Raw genomic sequence first — 15,936 nt, forward strand, 5'->3', positions numbered from 1 at the left:
ATCCGGTAATAAACAAAACACAACAGGGGTAGAAAAGTAAGTTTTACTCTAACCCTAGACAATCCTATATGAGCATCGTTAACACCAATTCTCTCATTTCTCCCCCTTCCCGTTTCAGCTGCCGTCCCCTCTCTCTCTCTCTCTCTCTCTCTCTCTCTCTCTCTCTCTTAAAACTTTCATCTTCTTCTTTGATCTCTGTTTGTATTTTCTTCTCCTTTTAATCTTTTGTACTTTCTTCCTTATTACTCATATCTTGCGTTTATTTAATTTATTTTTTGTTCATTTTTGTTTGTTTAGATTTAGATTGTTCTTTACGGTATAATAATTTTTTTTTTTTAAGCTTTCAGATGTGAACCATTTATTTCACATATTTTTTGTTGCTTTTTTATACATCTAGATCAAGATTATTCTTTACGATTTTTAATTTTTTTTGTTTTTACTTTCAGGTCTTAACAAATATATTTTTGTTTGATTTTCTTTGTCGTTTTTTGTTTTTGTTTTTGTCTCTTCTCTTATCTTGTTCTTATTATGTCTTATTTTGTTGTTTGATGTTTGGATTTTTCAGATCTGTACAACAACTTATCCCTCACGGCCTCTCTCTGTATATTTCGGCATCTCGTGTGTATTAAGGCACTGTGTTTGGGTCTTTTTTTTTTTTTTTTTTTCCGATGGATATTTTCTGATTTTTTGGTTAGATTTGTTCTTTGTTGGTTCTTTCTCGCATCGTGGCTAAGATCCGCTGCCTATGGCCGCGCGTAGCAGCCCACGACCACTGTGGAAGGTGAGATTTTTCTCACTTGTGTATTATTTCACCATTGTGTGTATTAAGGCACTCTGTTCGGGTTTTTATTTTTTTTTATTTTAAATTTTTTATCTGATCGATATTTTTGGTTTATTGGTTGGATCTGTTGTTTCTTGGACAAACTTTTTGTTTTTCCTGATGGATATTTCTGGGTTTTTCAGTTGGATCTATTGCTTGTTGCATCTCCCTTGCATCACAGTTCACATCCGCTATAAATGGCCACCCGTGGCAGCCCACGACCATGTCGGAAGGTGAAAGTGTATTATTTTAGGGTATTGATATATATTATCAGTATAAATATTTTTCACATCTAAGAGGGAATTTTTTAAATCCGAGATTTTTTTTTTCAAAAATTTTGGAATTGGGTTTTATTTTTTTACTCTTAACTACAGTTTTTTATTTTTGTGTTCTCAGCACATATGAAGAAATTAGAAGATGAAATTTCAGAAGATCGAATTTGTTTGATGGGTTTTTATCTTTCAATTTTTTTTTGCTATAATACATATGCATATCATGTAATTACATAATGTAACAAATTCATTCACACAATACAATTAATTTTTAGAATACTGAGAAAAACAATAAAAACGTACTTACAATTTCTGAACGAGAGGGCAGAACACACGGGAGAACTCAACAGACGAAATGAAACAAATTCTGATATTTAAACTACAGTTCGATTCACTTTCTCAGATCAAGAGATAAACATTAAGGGTAAATGTGACGCCCCCAAATCCCCACACCCGAACACGGGAAAATCGAGACGTCCGGATGGTGACAACCCGGGTCACCATCCTATCGACGGGTGTCAAGTGTGTGCAAAGGCAACATATGTGCACAAAGAAACACGCAGCGGATAACGAAAGTCATAACTAAGTACCAGAATTTCTTCTTAACGTAATACAAGCTGTTTAAAACATACATAAATAAAATATTACAAGATACAAACATAGGTTTAAATCCAAATACAAAACATAACATCAGCAACTCGGCGGAGCCGCATCCTCGGGCTTAGCCTCCTCCACCTCATCCTCGAATCCTGCACCAAAATCTACGGAATCAAAAATGGTACCGCAGGTAAGTAAAATCCAAATACCACCAGATAAAAGCATATAGAACTCAAACAATATGCATGAAATGATGCCAATGCGCAAAACCCATAAAACATAATTTTCCACACACGCCAAAAATTCCATTTGGCCCAAAAACATAACCTTTCCAAATATCACGCCAAAAGTCACATTTGGCCCATATATCCGTCTCAAACCATTATCCATTTTATTCGTATGCACCATGACCTCCCCTAGGGGTCATCCGCACACCCTGGCTCCAGTGCCACACCGTAGAGTACCACCACGCATGTGACACCTAACGAGCGATGCCCAGTTCCACGCCCCGCGTGTTCGTAGCCAAGTATTCTCTAGCCCTCGCCAGCGAAAGGCCACGGAGTCGGTGCGTAAAGCGATGCCCGGTTCCGCGCCCGGCGCGTTCGTAGCCAAGCATCCCCTAGCCCCTGCTCCCGTCGTCGCCCAGCGACAACCCAGGGGACATCACTCAGTTTATTCCGCTCCCGAGTGACCAGAGGAGCTCCACCGAGATAATACCTCATCTCGGCTTAGGGTCGTGATACACACGCACCCGTAAGTCCACTTACGCCAATAAAACAGGCTTTCCTCAATTAAACAAAAACACACGTGCATGCACCATGTAATGCCATAACAATGCACAAAAATAACCAACCAACATAAATCAATAAAACAAGCAACTCCGTCCTCCATCCATCCGACCCCCGAACTCCTCGGACTCAGTCCGGAATCAGCCAACCAGCAGATAAAATAATTGAAAGAGCAATATATATTTAAATCTGAAAATAGGGTTTGGAAAATACTTACAGCGCTATATGGTATTTTTAGAAAGCTTGCGGCGTTGCAAACGGCGGAAGAAAAGCAACGTAACAGTGTAATTTACACTGTTGCCGTGGGTAATAAATTACCCATTTTCGAACGGGGACAAACCAAGGCACGAAATTGATAGGGAATGGTCTTGAGATATTTATGAAGCTAAAGGAAATGAGTTTTGGCCGTGGGTGGTGGTGGAAATGGCAGTCGAAGGCCAAAAAGGGGCTGAACGGAGTTGAGCTCGTGGGAGCTACTCCGGCAACGGATCAAGGCCGGAAATGAGTGGTTTAGGTCGGCAAGAGGTAGGGGAAGAAGCTGTGAAAAGATGGTGGCCGGAGGTGGTGTGACGGCGCCGGAATCGGTGAAAAACCGTATGGTTTGGAGGAGCTCGTGGTGGCTAACGGTGCCTTGGATGGAGATGAAACTTGGTGGGGATGTTCACCGGTGAGAGGGGAAGAAAACTGGATGGGTGGTGTAGGCCACGCCGCCGGCGAGCGGCGGTTCTGGGTTACGAAAGCAACCGGCGACAGGGGCAAAAACAGAGCAGGTGCAGCGACTTCCGGCGGCTCTCGAAAGCTAACGGCTGGTCCGATGGCTCTGAAAATTGGTGGGGATGATCTCTGGTGGAAGGGGAAGAGAATGGTGGTGACGGTGCACCAAACGGTGGCCGGACGGCGGAGAACTGACCGGTCAAAGTGGCGGCAACGGGAATGAGAAAAAGGGGCAGCTGGACGTACGTGGGAGAGAAAGGAGAAGAAAGAAGAAGAAAAGAAAGAAAAAGAAAGAAAAAGAAGGAAAAAGGGAAAAAGAAAAAGAGGAAAGAAAAGAAATGAGGTCCAATCCTCACTCCGGAGACCAAAAACCGATCCGCCGAAAACGATATTAAAAACCGTAAAACGACTAAAATAAATTAAACACATCAAATAAATTAAAACCAATTTAAAATACATTAATTTAAAATAAATAAACCAATATATTAATTAAATTAAAAACTACCTTTCAATGAAAATACACATAAAAACGGGTCATCACAGTAAAAAGACAAAAATATCAAGCTGGCAAAACAAAACGACATTAAGGAGAAAGAAGTAAACAATAAAATTAAGGGCAAAATCAAAAATACAATAATAAAAACCAAACTCTCGGTGGGAAGGCAGAAAGACCAAAAAAAATGTCGGTGAAATAAAAGTAGAATACAAACTAGGGTAATTACCAAATAAAATGAAGGGTAAAATGGGAAGAAAAAAATTGGACAAAAAAAAAAACTGAGGGGCAAAAAATTACTGTTCTTAACACTGTAGATCACAGATTGCCGCTTATATTACCACTATAGATATATATATGTGGTGGCTGTAGCGAGGTAGTTCACGGGGAGGCCGTGCATTACTAAGAGGGGCTGAACGTGTGGTAGTAGGGGGTTTGTGACGTGGGGCTAGCTAAACTGTTGTGAGTGGCAGTTGTGGAGAAGGGAGACGGACATGGGGGCTGCCTCTGGAATGGGGGCTGCCTCTGGAAGAGATGGATAACATAGAAGTTTAAATACATCTTTAATTACACTTATAATAATAATATTATTAGTTAATGTAATTAAGCATGATTAATTTAATAATAGAGTAATATTGCTAAAGAAACAATTCAAGAAATGGGAGGAGAAAGAAAGAGGAGTTATTTTGTTTTTTTTTTTTGGGATGCATGAGAGAGAGAGAGAGAGAGAGAGAGAGAGAGAGAGAGAGAGGAAATCACTCGGCTAATGGGAAAACTTTGATCGTGGCCCATTTGAGGTCGAAATGGCAGGACTCAATGAGGTCGAAATGTCATGAAGTTCGTACAGTGACCCTACAGCCAAAGGCCAACTGTCTAGAAATACGTTGTCCTCAATACTGTTTGTATGATGAATGAGGAGCTGTGATAGGTTTGTTTTATTGAGGATTTTCATTCAGCTACATCGCAAATTGCATGATATTAAACCCAATTTGACTTGGAAACATTGGTTGAATTGAGCGAGGGACACGTATCTCTTTTATCTTATCTTAACAGGGATGTCTGGAAAAGAGTTTCCCATCTCCTTTAATCTCGTCTCATCCCTTTCCATTTCCCAGCATCCCTCCTTCTAATTAACTGACCCAACATTTTTCTTTCATTGACCGCAACTCTGTCCCATCAAACAACTCACAAAACACTGAAAATGTCTTCACCTTGACACATTTTTCTACCGAACCAAACAAAAACAGTCCCTGTCCAATCTGCCTCCAAACAAAGAAACTGATCGCGCTGCCTTTGTATACCGCTTGATCATGCCTAAGCAAAGATCAAGGTCGTCTAAAGGGTACAGAAATAGTCTTTACGTGGAGTTCACTTAAAGATAGAGAATAGAAGTCTTTAAATTTAGGGATCATGTTCATGTAAGTGCAACAAATCTTAATTAAATTTGCCAAACGCATAGCTTACGGTTGAATATAAGAATTCAATTGATGTCACATATTTTAAAATATTTAAATTATTTTTTATTTAAATAATGAACATCCATGGTGAGAAATTGATTACGCTCGTGGATTATATATATATATATATATATAGATTTTTTCATTTTGAAAAGCGGTCTATTTACACATCAGACTATCTTCATAAGAACCCTACAACTACGTTAACGCGGAAATGTCAAGTAAAGGCATTGACTTGACCTCCACAGTCTACTAAACCGAGAAAAAGGAAAGCTACCGTGTAAATGCCCCAGTCTTTCATTGGAAGCGAAATTTTCCAATAAAGAAATAAAAGCATCGTGGAAAAGAAAAAAGAGGCAAACCCCAAATTCTCCTCTTAACACCACCAATCAAAGCCCAATTGGTGTTGAAAGGAAAAGCAAAGCAGATAGCGTCTGCTCTCTGTGTCTCAGTTTTTTCCATACTCCAAGGGTATGAGTTTTCATCCCTTGTTTTGATCCTCCGCTGGTTCTTGCTCTGTTTCCGATATGGGGATTCATCATAGAAAACGGCTACTATCAATATTCGGTGTCTACATTCCTCCTCCTTGTCCACCTTCACAACTACAGCCGCCACCACCACCAACACCAAGACCAACACAAAAACCAGGCCCTTTGCATGACAATCATTACAACCAAATGCAATTGATTAGGATCGGTATTTTTATAAGTGCATGCGTAGTTGGCGGAGCTCTTTTCGTTGCAGTTATGTTAGCAATTATCAACAAGTACTACTCGAGGAGGAATAGTTCAAGGAGAAGAAATTCACCAATACTTTTTGATACCCAAGAAGACTTTCTTGATGAAGATCATGGACCTGCGATCGCCCACCCCATATGGTTAATCCAAACCGTTGGTCTCCAGCAATCTGTTATTGAATCCATCACAGTTTGCAAGTATAAAAAAGATGAGGGGCTGATAGATGGAGCCGACTGCTCTGTTTGCTTGAGTGAGTTTGAAGAAGATGAAAGTCTCAGACTCTTGCCGAAGTGCAGCCACGCCTTTCACCTTCCTTGTATAGATACATGGTTGAGATCCCACAAGAATTGCCCCTTGTGTCGTGCTCCTATAGTTAGCGACGCTGCCGGTTGTCGGGTAACTGCAAGTGAACCTAATATGAATGTTCCAGGTCCAATCCAAGAAACCCAGGCAGAGAATCTTGAGAATTATAGTGGGGTAGAAAACAACAGATACAGAGAAGGAGGGACCAGTGAAGTTGGGGTTGGAGATGGAAAGTTTAGAGCTTTGGCAATTGAGGATGGCAGATGTACTGAAATATCAAACAAAATTATCATTCACAGTTCAAGTTCTAATAATTGTCATTCTCGAGCACGAAGTAACTTGCCTGACAATCAACGAGTCATGGAAGAAGAAATACAACCAATGAGAAGGTCAGTTTCATTAGACTCAACTTCTGCACTGAAGATTTATCATGCTGTGGCCAAAATTGTTACAGATCAAGGAAGTTCAAAAACCCAATCAACACACCAAAAAAGTTCGGGCAAGAAGATTGTTGTTGATAAGCCGGGGAGTGGAACCTCGAGCTTAAGCAAACTGGTGAAATGTCCTTCAGCTGGGCGTTCCCTGCAGAAGGGGCCGATTTCGATGAAAAGGTCTTTTTCTTCTAGCAGAAGGTTCATGTCATCCAGACATTTCAAAAGTGTGAGCTCAATACTTCCCTTCTGAAGATGACAAGGGGCGTTCCGTTGTGAATTGTTCCTTGGACAGGAAGAAGCTGGCTCCGGTATGAAGCATTCCTCGAGAAGATGGTTTTGGTATCAAAATTCAAGCTTTTGAAAATAATTAAGAACATATGGATCCAAATTAGTGGTTTGTAATAAATAATTAGATTCTGGGATCTGAAAGAATACTTTTTGGCTATTGTTATTACTGTTAATATCTTGGATCGCTGATGACTGTCGCATGGTTTTGGATATCAAATTCCTCTTAATCCATTCTACCTCATCTTATTTTATTTTATCTCAACATCCAAACACTATAAATATAAATATTTTTTAATTTTAAATTAAATAATTAACTTTTTTTATTTAATCATTACCTAATTATTAAAACTCTTATAAACTTTCAAATAAAATACAAAAAATAATTTAACATTTTCAAATTCTAAAATTAAAATAATATTTTAACTTTATAATATTTTTATTCAACTTTTTATTGTATTTTTCAAAATTCCATCAAACATATTAACTCAAATAATTTTAGTGTTATTTATAAACTATTTTACTATTATTTATTTCTCATCTCATTATCTAAATCGAACTTAAATTTCAAGAGAAACAAAACATATTTAAGAAGTAATAACCTTTATGCAGTAAATATAAGGATGTTAGTTTAGAAAAATATATACATATATATATATATATATATATATATATATATATATATATTTGATGTGCTATATCAAATAACGCATCAAATCACATTAATTTGATGTGTTATATCAAATTATAAAATTAATTTTATTATAAAATAAAACAAACATATCACATGAAACTGTTATAATATTACTATACTTAGAATATATTTATAGTACTATAATATGTATGGTAATATGACTTATTTTCTGCCATTGTTAGTTTATTGTGTAAATCAATTAATATCAATTAATCATATCAGTTTATGATTTTATTTTTATGAAATTTTTTATATTTGTATTAGTACTATTTAATTAATATAACTTGGAAATAACTTATGCTTCTTTTTCTTTTCTTTTATGTCTATGAAAGACTAATCCGTTTGGATACTAAAGTGTTATGAAGTATTCTTAGATATTTTTGGATATTTCATTCTCAAATATCCCTTAAATATAAAATATTTTTAATTTTAAATATTTAACATTTTCATCTAATCATTACAAATTTTTTAAACTCACAAAAAAATACAAAAAATAATAAAACCTTTTCAAATTTAAAAAAATAATATTAAATAATTATATTCAAATAAATTTTTAACTTTATAATATTTTTATTTAATTTTTTCTTTCTATTTTTTGAAATATAATAAAATATCTTAACTCAAATTATTTTACTATTATTTACAAATATTCTGAAATATTTTAAATATCTAAACGAATGATAAATGACTTCAAACTTGATTCCAAATGGCTTCATAGAAGACTTATTCAAGATTATTTTTAAAATCCATAAACTAAATAATTTACTGCACACTCGACTTAACAGTGCTTAAGGGCTTGTTTAGACGGTTAGATATTCTCAAAACTTCTTATAATTTTCTTCAAGAACATCATTTAAATATAAAATATTTTTTAAATTTAAATATTTTTCATTTAATGATTATCCAAATACAAAACTTAATACACATTTTCTAAACTTTCAAATAAACACAAAAAATAATATAATTCTTTTAAATTTTAAAATAAAAATAATACTAAAAAATAATATTTTAATTTTTTTAACTTTATTTTATTCAACTTTTTTCCCAATTTTTCAAAATCCTTCATTTTTTTTCGGCCTTATAAAGTTTCACACCACTTGAAATATATGAGTTCTTGACATTGTCCTCCTCATTATTTTATTTAATAATAATTAATTGGCTAGTTAACGAGTGACCAAGAGCTCCCATGTGATGCTCTTGGTCACTTATTTTAAAGCGTGATGCTTATACACCAGACTAGACCACACCACACCACACCACTATCATGTGTCAAGAGCCTATCAGAGTTTAGCAGGCAAAGTATATATTTTTCATAAATTCAAAATCATTCAAGCCATAATTGAATTAGTCAAAAAAATAATATAATATTAATTTTTTAATAATAATATTTTAATTTATTTTTCATATTTTACAATTACACTAATCATATATTAATTAATAATTTAATTTATACTTAAATTATTATTTCTCAACTAATTTTTTTTCTCAACTTAATTATACAACAAATACATTTTACCAACATTTCTTCTATCCAATAATCACATCTATTTAGAAATATGCGTGGCCCTGAAATGATAGATTGAGATACACTGGGGATGCTTGGTATGCTTTGAATGGGCTTCAAGCGCGGTACTGGGGTAAGGAAACTTCTGAATAAGTTCATATGCATAAATATTTGACAGCATCAAAATTGCTTACTCTGAAATGATTTAAGTTTTTGGGTACTAACATTTTTCAATATACTCCATTATTATTAATTACTTTATTATTATTTATCACCTACTTTTTATTACTATTAATTATTTTTTATTACTATTAAATATTCTATTAATCATTTTTACTTATTTTTTCACTACTATTCACAGCATACCTCAACACTTCTCAACACCTCCAACCTTATATTAAACAAACAAAATAAGCAATTTCCTGATTGAAAAATGGAAACAACGACACTGATTGATGCAGCAACGGAATTCACTTGCAGCGTGAGCAATGGAAACAACCCACTAACTAGTTAGTAAGGAATGTATATATGAAAAAAACCAAGTAGTATGATGAATATTACCACACTAAAGTTTACATGATGAATGTCTATTTGCGATCCCCGGAGACATCCCTTATGTGCATGCATATGAGAAGTTAATATAATAATGAAAAGGGATTACCCTCGGTGGAAGTATGCCACATTGCAAGTTGCAACCCTGTTTCAATATGGGCTGCCACATCAGCCAATGCCATGGGGGTTCACCACCGGCGGTTGTCTATAGAAGAACTGAAAAAGATACAAAGCATAAGCACCCAATTTTACATCACAAAAACAAAACAAACCCAACGCAAAGGTTTGTCATTTATTTAGAATAGTACTCGGGAAGTCCTTCACAAGCCCACTGGCAGGAGAAAGTACTAAAATACTACACTGCATGAACGGTTTTGGGAGCAGCAGTTCATCCTTGCAGACCAATAATACCTGCACAAAATTCAGTGGTAATATTTAACATCATGTGAACACAAGGTAGAAGACAAGATAAAAGGATATAGAAAAACCACAATGTAGATTTTTTAATAGATCAAATAGACAATATATGCTATTTCCTGAGAGAGTGAGAGAGTAGTGAGAATACCTACAAATGCGAAAACGAGGACACTTAAAAGAGGACACAGAAGTCCATATTAGAAACCAATTCAGAGGGATTAGGAGGGTGCTTCCCTTCGACGTCTTGAGCTTCATGAACTCTAACTACCAGCACCGCTCCACCTTCAAGAGAGCCCCCTAAATGCATCCAAATGCAGGTAGACAAACCTTGAAAAGTTGGTGGTAGGGATCCTAACATAAATGCTTCAAATTCAAAAGACTCGATTTTATATTTCAGGATTTGCTCAGCAATTATAGGCTTTGCAATCTTCCTTGCAGTCATGCAAATCGCTTATGAGAACATAAAGAGCATCAAATACTTATGAAGAGATATATCGAAGCAGTTAAATACCATAAAAATAGATCAAATGAAACTCAGGAGCAGTTGGACCTTGCAAGATATGGCCACATATACTCAAGAAACTTGTTTATCCAGTCAACCTTCACAAAAACAAACACAATTGGAACATCAAAAAAATTGAGATTTTCAAGACAAAACCAAATTAAAACACAGAATATGTGGCAGCATAATAAAGAAGTTATGAATAATACTGTACATACTCAGATCATAGTCTGGATTTTTCACCCAAAGTGGTATCTCAGGAAACATCCGCTGCAAAGTTTCTGAGTCTTGCTCTACCAAGGGACGTATTACAAGATCCTGATCAGACAGTATCATTCATAACCTGGGAGCAAGAAAATTCAAAGCCAACAAAAATAACATGATCTTTCATAACACATACATACTGCAGGAGATCAATAAGGCATTATATCACCTTTTTTCCCTCTTAATTTAATGTGTAGTCTAATCAACAACAAAAAAAGACCAAACTGAATTATCCACATTGGCAAATAACTAACTTAGGAGAGTGCTACGGCCACCGCTGGGGGTCCTGCTAGGCCAAAAAAAAGTTTTCTATTTTTGTTTTTTTTTTTTTCACATCATTTTTTTAATGTTTTTAAATATTTAAAAAAATATAAAAAATTCACAATAATATTAAACAATTTTTAGTTAATCATTAAGAAAAAAGAAAAAGAGAAAAAAATTGGGAATGGTACCTCTCAGCGGGATCCCCCAGCGGGGGATCTAGCATTTTCCAACTAACTTAATATACAACATGATTAGTTCACGTGTCAGTAATCCAATTTATTTCTTTTTTTTCTTTTTTCCCTCTTTTCCTTTCCTTTTGCTTTCTCAACAACCAAACAGAGCATTCGAAGGCTATAACTCCAACTCCAAACCTATATCCATTGATGAGAATATACAAAGCAATAAATATACATAATGCGTGTTTATATATTTATATATATAGAGAAAGAGAGAGAGGTACCTGAACATCGTTGGGTTAGAAATAGATGAAGAAGAAATATCCAGCAACAACACCAATAGAAATCCCAACTCCAAAACCGCCAAAAACCCAATATGGTACTGAAGATACCCATCCCAAAATTCAAACAAAGTTCTCCCACGAATTAAACACCCCCGAATCGCAACTTTCTCCCGCTCGCTCTCAACTGCTCAAAAACTCCAATGAAGAGAAAAAAAAAACCCCCACTTCCAGTTCCGTCGATATCTCCTCAGATCTCCTTGTATACTGTCCCTGCCGACTATACAGAAAGCTACGAGATAAAAATACAGAAGGAAAAAGAAACGAAACTGAGAGAAAAAGAAAAAACAAAGAGAAGGGGAGGCGGGAGTGTTCGGCAAGGGAAGAGAAAAAGGGAGAGAAAGAGAAGGGAAGGGAGAAAACGGGCTTATGCAAATTGGAAAGGGGGTTCGGCGAGGGTGGGAGGAAGAGGAAATGAAAGAGGGGCGCCGGAAGTTGAAAAACGAGGAAACACAGATGTGGTTGTTCTTCCGCATTTTGGAATAAAAAATTCCTTTGGCCTGTGAACAGTATCACGTCAAATTTGGAGAGTGAATTGGATTCACTGTAGCTCAAATCTTGAGCTGAGGAGTTATACCCACTCCAAAGCATTCAGAAAAGTGGGGCAAAACTTCAAACTGCGTCGGAAGTTTTCTGGAAATTGAGAATTAAGAACGGTATGATGGGTTGGATTTGGTTTTTTTTTTTTTTTTAGGTGCTTGAAGAAGAACGGTGTGATGGGTTGGATTTGGTTTTTTTTTTTTAGGTGCTTGAAGGACATAGCTATGCTAAGAATGCAGGAAAACATTTGGATAAAGAAAGAAAAAAAATCATCCATGTCCTTTTCTGTGGTGTCCCTTCGAGATTTCAAGCTTCCAAATAAACTCCATCACAACGAATGGTAAACAAAACCTTGCTCTTTGAACTCAGCTGAAGTATAGACTATAAAAGGTCAAGGGGAAGTTTGTAGGGTGGTTGATGAATATCAATGGACTAATTTCACCAGCATCTGGCAATGGATTGTCGAGTCTGAACATTTGAAGCCACACTTTATCGGTTTCCAAGCTGCATCCAGACACTCCTACAAAGGTTGTGGCAAACGATATGCTCGTCTCTTACATTACCCTCATATAATATTTGGAACTCGCTTTCTGGCAGAGGCGAGATTGCTCCTGATATTCTCACATCTCAGCTGTGACAAAGTCAACCAAGAGAGCAAAGATGTGAACGTCTACTTTACCAGTAGTCGCCACAGGAGCAGATTCCATTCTTGAAATGATGAAATCGCTTTACATCCCTCACAACAATCTCTCTGTTCACAATTTTGGTTATGAATTTCGTTGCTTCATGGCAATCCCCACACATCCTAAGATTCTTTGTGATCAGTAATCTGGTTCCTTGAGCCGTGTTTAAAAGACCGAAAGCAATAGCAAGCCTCTCGCTGTGATTACTCAACATTTTTTCTTTAACTTCCTCTTCGAGGTCATGCAAGACAAATTCAGTCTTTGGGGCATATCCAATGGCTCTCATCTCATGATCCAACTTATCCAAGAGTTGCATAATATCTTCATATTGATTGTGGCTCTTATCTTCCATGAGAAAAGCATGGAGCTTCCCTTTCACATCCACTACACTATACCCCGGTACTTTCTTCATCCCAGTCTTCTTCATGATTTTTCTAACACCAGCTACTTTGTCCCACTTCCTCACCTTGGCATAGTAGTTTGATACCAAAGCATAAATTCCCAAGTCATCAGGATTTAACTCAAGTACCTTCTTTGCCGCAATCTCTCCAATCACTAAGTTGCCATTTTTGCAGCAACCTGCCAGAAGGGCAACCCAAACAGTAAGCCCTGGTTCAGTATTCATGGAATCTATTAGCTTGTGAGCCTCTTCTACTCGACCTGCACGAGCCAAAAGATCAACCATACAAGCATAATGCTTTTCTGCTGGAGGTATGTTATATTCACTAATCATGAGATTAAACCAGTATTGACCTTCTCGCACAAGACCTGAGTGACTAAAGGCCGAGAGAAGAGAAGCAAAAGTTGCATGATCTGGTTTTAGATTTGTTTTTGTCATCTTTAGGAAGAGTGACAGAGCTTCTTTCCCATGACCGTGAATTCCATAGCTGCTAATCATTGCATTCCAAGAGATCGAGTCTTTGGAATCTATCTTATCAAAGAGAGTACGGGCCCAAGAAAGAGCTCCACATTTTGAATACATGTCAATTGCAGCAGTACCTAAAACTTGATCAATATCAAACCTTCTCAAAGTATATCCGTGTATAGACTTCCCCAATTTCAAAAACCCAACTTGGGAACATGCTAAAAATGCACTCAAAAGAGACACTAAATCTGGTCTATATCCACAACTCTGCATCTCTACCACGAATTCAAGTGCATTCCCTGCGAAACCATTTTGAGCAGAGCCAGAAATCAATGCACCCCAAGATGCAACACTCTTATAAGGCATCTTCTTGAACACACGATGAGCAAGCTCCAACTGCCCATTCTTTGCATACATATCCACAAGGCCAGTTTGAACAAAAACATCCGTAGAAAGAGCTCTTCGAATTAGATATCCATGAACAGAAGGACCTAATTTTGAGTCTCCAAGAGTCGCACAAGCCTGTATCAATCCCAACATAGCAACCCCATCTCCTTCCATTCCCTCCTTTTGCATTCGCCTATACATATCAACCGCTTCTATTGGCTGGCCACTCCGTGCAAGCCCACTTATCATAGTTGTCCAACAAACAAGATCCCTTCTCGGCATCATATCAAACAGTCCGATCGCTTCATCCATCTTCCCACACTTTGCGTACAAATTCAAAACAGAAGACATAATAAACACATCAAACTCGTACCCACAATCCAATGCTCTATCCCAAATCTCCTCCCCCGTTTTCAAATCTGACAGGCGCGTGCACGCCTTGAGGGCCACCGTAAAAGTCGAGCTATCAGGTCTAACGCCTTCCAAGATCATCTGACGATAAAGATATACGGCTTCAACAGGGAAATCATTACGTGAATACGCAATGATCATTGCATTCCACGCATCTGTTCCTCTGTGAGGCAATAAATCAAACACTTTCCTGGCAGATACAATATCGCCTATATTTGCGTACGACGCTATTAGTCGGCCATTGCAGCTTAAATGAATGGAGAGACCGGTCAAGAGCATGAGAGCATGGACTTTAGCTATGGACGCTTTGTCTTTACAGGCCAAGAGAAGAGGTTTGAGGCGTTTTAGCCATTGAATTGACTGCATCTACGTGTGGAAAGCCGAAAACTTTAACTGTGTGCCGTTCCCGTAGAGTTAATTTATATAGCCGTTTGAAAGAGAACAGAAATCTGAGAAACGAGGGGTCCTAATTTGATACGATCAGATTATTACGTCGACTTGGAGAGTTGTTATAGCACTCTCAAGGGCTGTGTATCTTGTTATTTTTATATAAATAAATAATAAAAAATTCTATCTACAGGCCACTTAAAGCCTGTGTATAACATATTTAGTAAATTATTCATATAACATAATTTTATTTAAAAGATAAATTATAAAATTTGAATATTATAAATAAAATAAAATTTTATTATTTAACTAATATGAATAATATATTCTACACACTAACTTTAGAATAAAATAACTCATAAATAATGCAATCCATATTATAGACACTCTCAAGAGTCTTTTTATTTTTTTTATTTTATTTACTTACATATGAGCTAAAACCAGCAGACCAAAAGGCTTGGTAAACTTAGATGAGTTGTTGAGGAGAGGTTTGGATATTAAAATCATCTCAATACATCTCATCTCATCTAATTATTACAGCTTTCACAAATTTATAAATAAAATATAATAAACAATCCAATGTTTTAAAATTTCAAAATAAAAATAAGATTTTAATAAGATTTTATTTAATTTTCAACTTTTATCTCGTCTCAAGTTGAACTGTATATGTGGAGAATGATTTATTTGAATTAGCTGCTGCACTTTTGATGCTGTGTTAATATGTTATGGATGTGAAGATGATGCACCATAGATGGTGAGGAAGATGTTGATCCATATTACCATCAATCTTCGAACGAAAGATAAACAAGCACACCATTGAGATCTCAAGGTTGTTGAAGAAGAATGAGAAGTTCCTCCTAACCTTAGAAGTCTAGGGATATGTTTTCGAATTAAATTGTTATCAGATTATTATTAAAGAATTAAATTGTCACGAATTTATAAGTAGTTCATTATTATTTTTTAACAATTCACTACTATAAAGTATTTTACTATTATTTATAGATGATTTGAAATATTCTTAATATCCAGATGAAGCCTTAAGTGGTCAA

At 36.2% G+C, this 15,936-nt stretch overlaps 2 protein-coding genes and 1 long non-coding RNA gene across 10 annotated transcripts; 2 read left to right on the top strand and 1 right to left on the bottom strand.

Annotated features, from left to right (window-relative positions):
* Positions 1 to 382: 382 nt before the first annotated feature.
* On the top strand, positions 383 to 1,409 carry LOC122303287. Its single transcript, XR_006240645.1, has 3 exons — positions 383 to 781; positions 964 to 1,053; positions 1,217 to 1,409. It is a non-coding gene; the product is annotated as an uncharacterized LOC122303287 (long non-coding RNA).
* Positions 1,410 to 5,422: 4,013 nt separating this feature from the next.
* LOC122303667 (RING-H2 finger protein ATL52-like) lies at positions 5,423 to 7,103 on the top strand. Its single transcript, XM_043115541.1, has one exon. The coding sequence runs from the start codon at positions 5,669 to 5,671 to the stop codon at positions 6,863 to 6,865; it is 1,197 nt and encodes a 398-aa protein (XP_042971475.1). The 5' UTR covers positions 5,423 to 5,668; the 3' UTR covers positions 6,866 to 7,103.
* Positions 7,104 to 9,627: 2,524 nt separating this feature from the next.
* Positions 9,628 to 14,977, bottom strand: LOC122303668 (putative pentatricopeptide repeat-containing protein At3g25060, mitochondrial). 8 transcript variants are annotated; one of them, XM_043115547.1, is made up of 6 exons: positions 11,558 to 14,977; positions 10,788 to 10,912; positions 10,579 to 10,667; positions 10,216 to 10,418; positions 9,959 to 10,061; positions 9,628 to 9,866 (listed from the first exon to the last, which is right to left on the bottom strand). In XM_043115547.1, exon 1 carries the CDS (start codon positions 14,864 to 14,866, stop codon positions 12,830 to 12,832), a length of 2,037 nt encoding a protein of 678 aa, XP_042971481.1. In that variant the 5' UTR covers positions 14,867 to 14,977; the 3' UTR covers positions 9,628 to 9,866; positions 9,959 to 10,061; positions 10,216 to 10,418; positions 10,579 to 10,667; positions 10,788 to 10,912; positions 11,558 to 12,829. The 8 variants fall into 8 exon arrangements, with proteins under 8 accessions (XP_042971481.1, XP_042971484.1, XP_042971479.1 ...); XM_043115550.1 differs by adding an exon at positions 11,286 to 11,468 and having other exon boundaries at positions 9,628 to 10,061; positions 10,788 to 10,887; XM_043115545.1 differs by adding an exon at positions 11,286 to 11,468 and having other exon boundaries at positions 9,628 to 10,061.
* Positions 14,978 to 15,936: the final 959 nt, after the last annotated feature.

Source organism: Carya illinoinensis, chromosome 3, assembly GCF_018687715.1.
Source record: "Carya illinoinensis cultivar Pawnee chromosome 3, C.illinoinensisPawnee_v1, whole genome shotgun sequence".
In the NCBI taxonomy this organism is placed as follows: domain Eukaryota; kingdom Viridiplantae; phylum Streptophyta; class Magnoliopsida; order Fagales; family Juglandaceae; genus Carya; species Carya illinoinensis.

Excerpts from the sequence above, each read along its gene's own strand:
- LOC122303668 (XM_043115549.1), bottom strand. The coding sequence starts at position 14,866 with ATGCAGTCAATTCAATGGCTAAAACGCCTCAAACCTCTTCTCTTGGCC.
- LOC122303667 (XM_043115541.1), top strand. The coding sequence starts at position 5,669 with ATGGGGATTCATCATAGAAAACGGCTACTATCAATATTCGGTGTCTAC.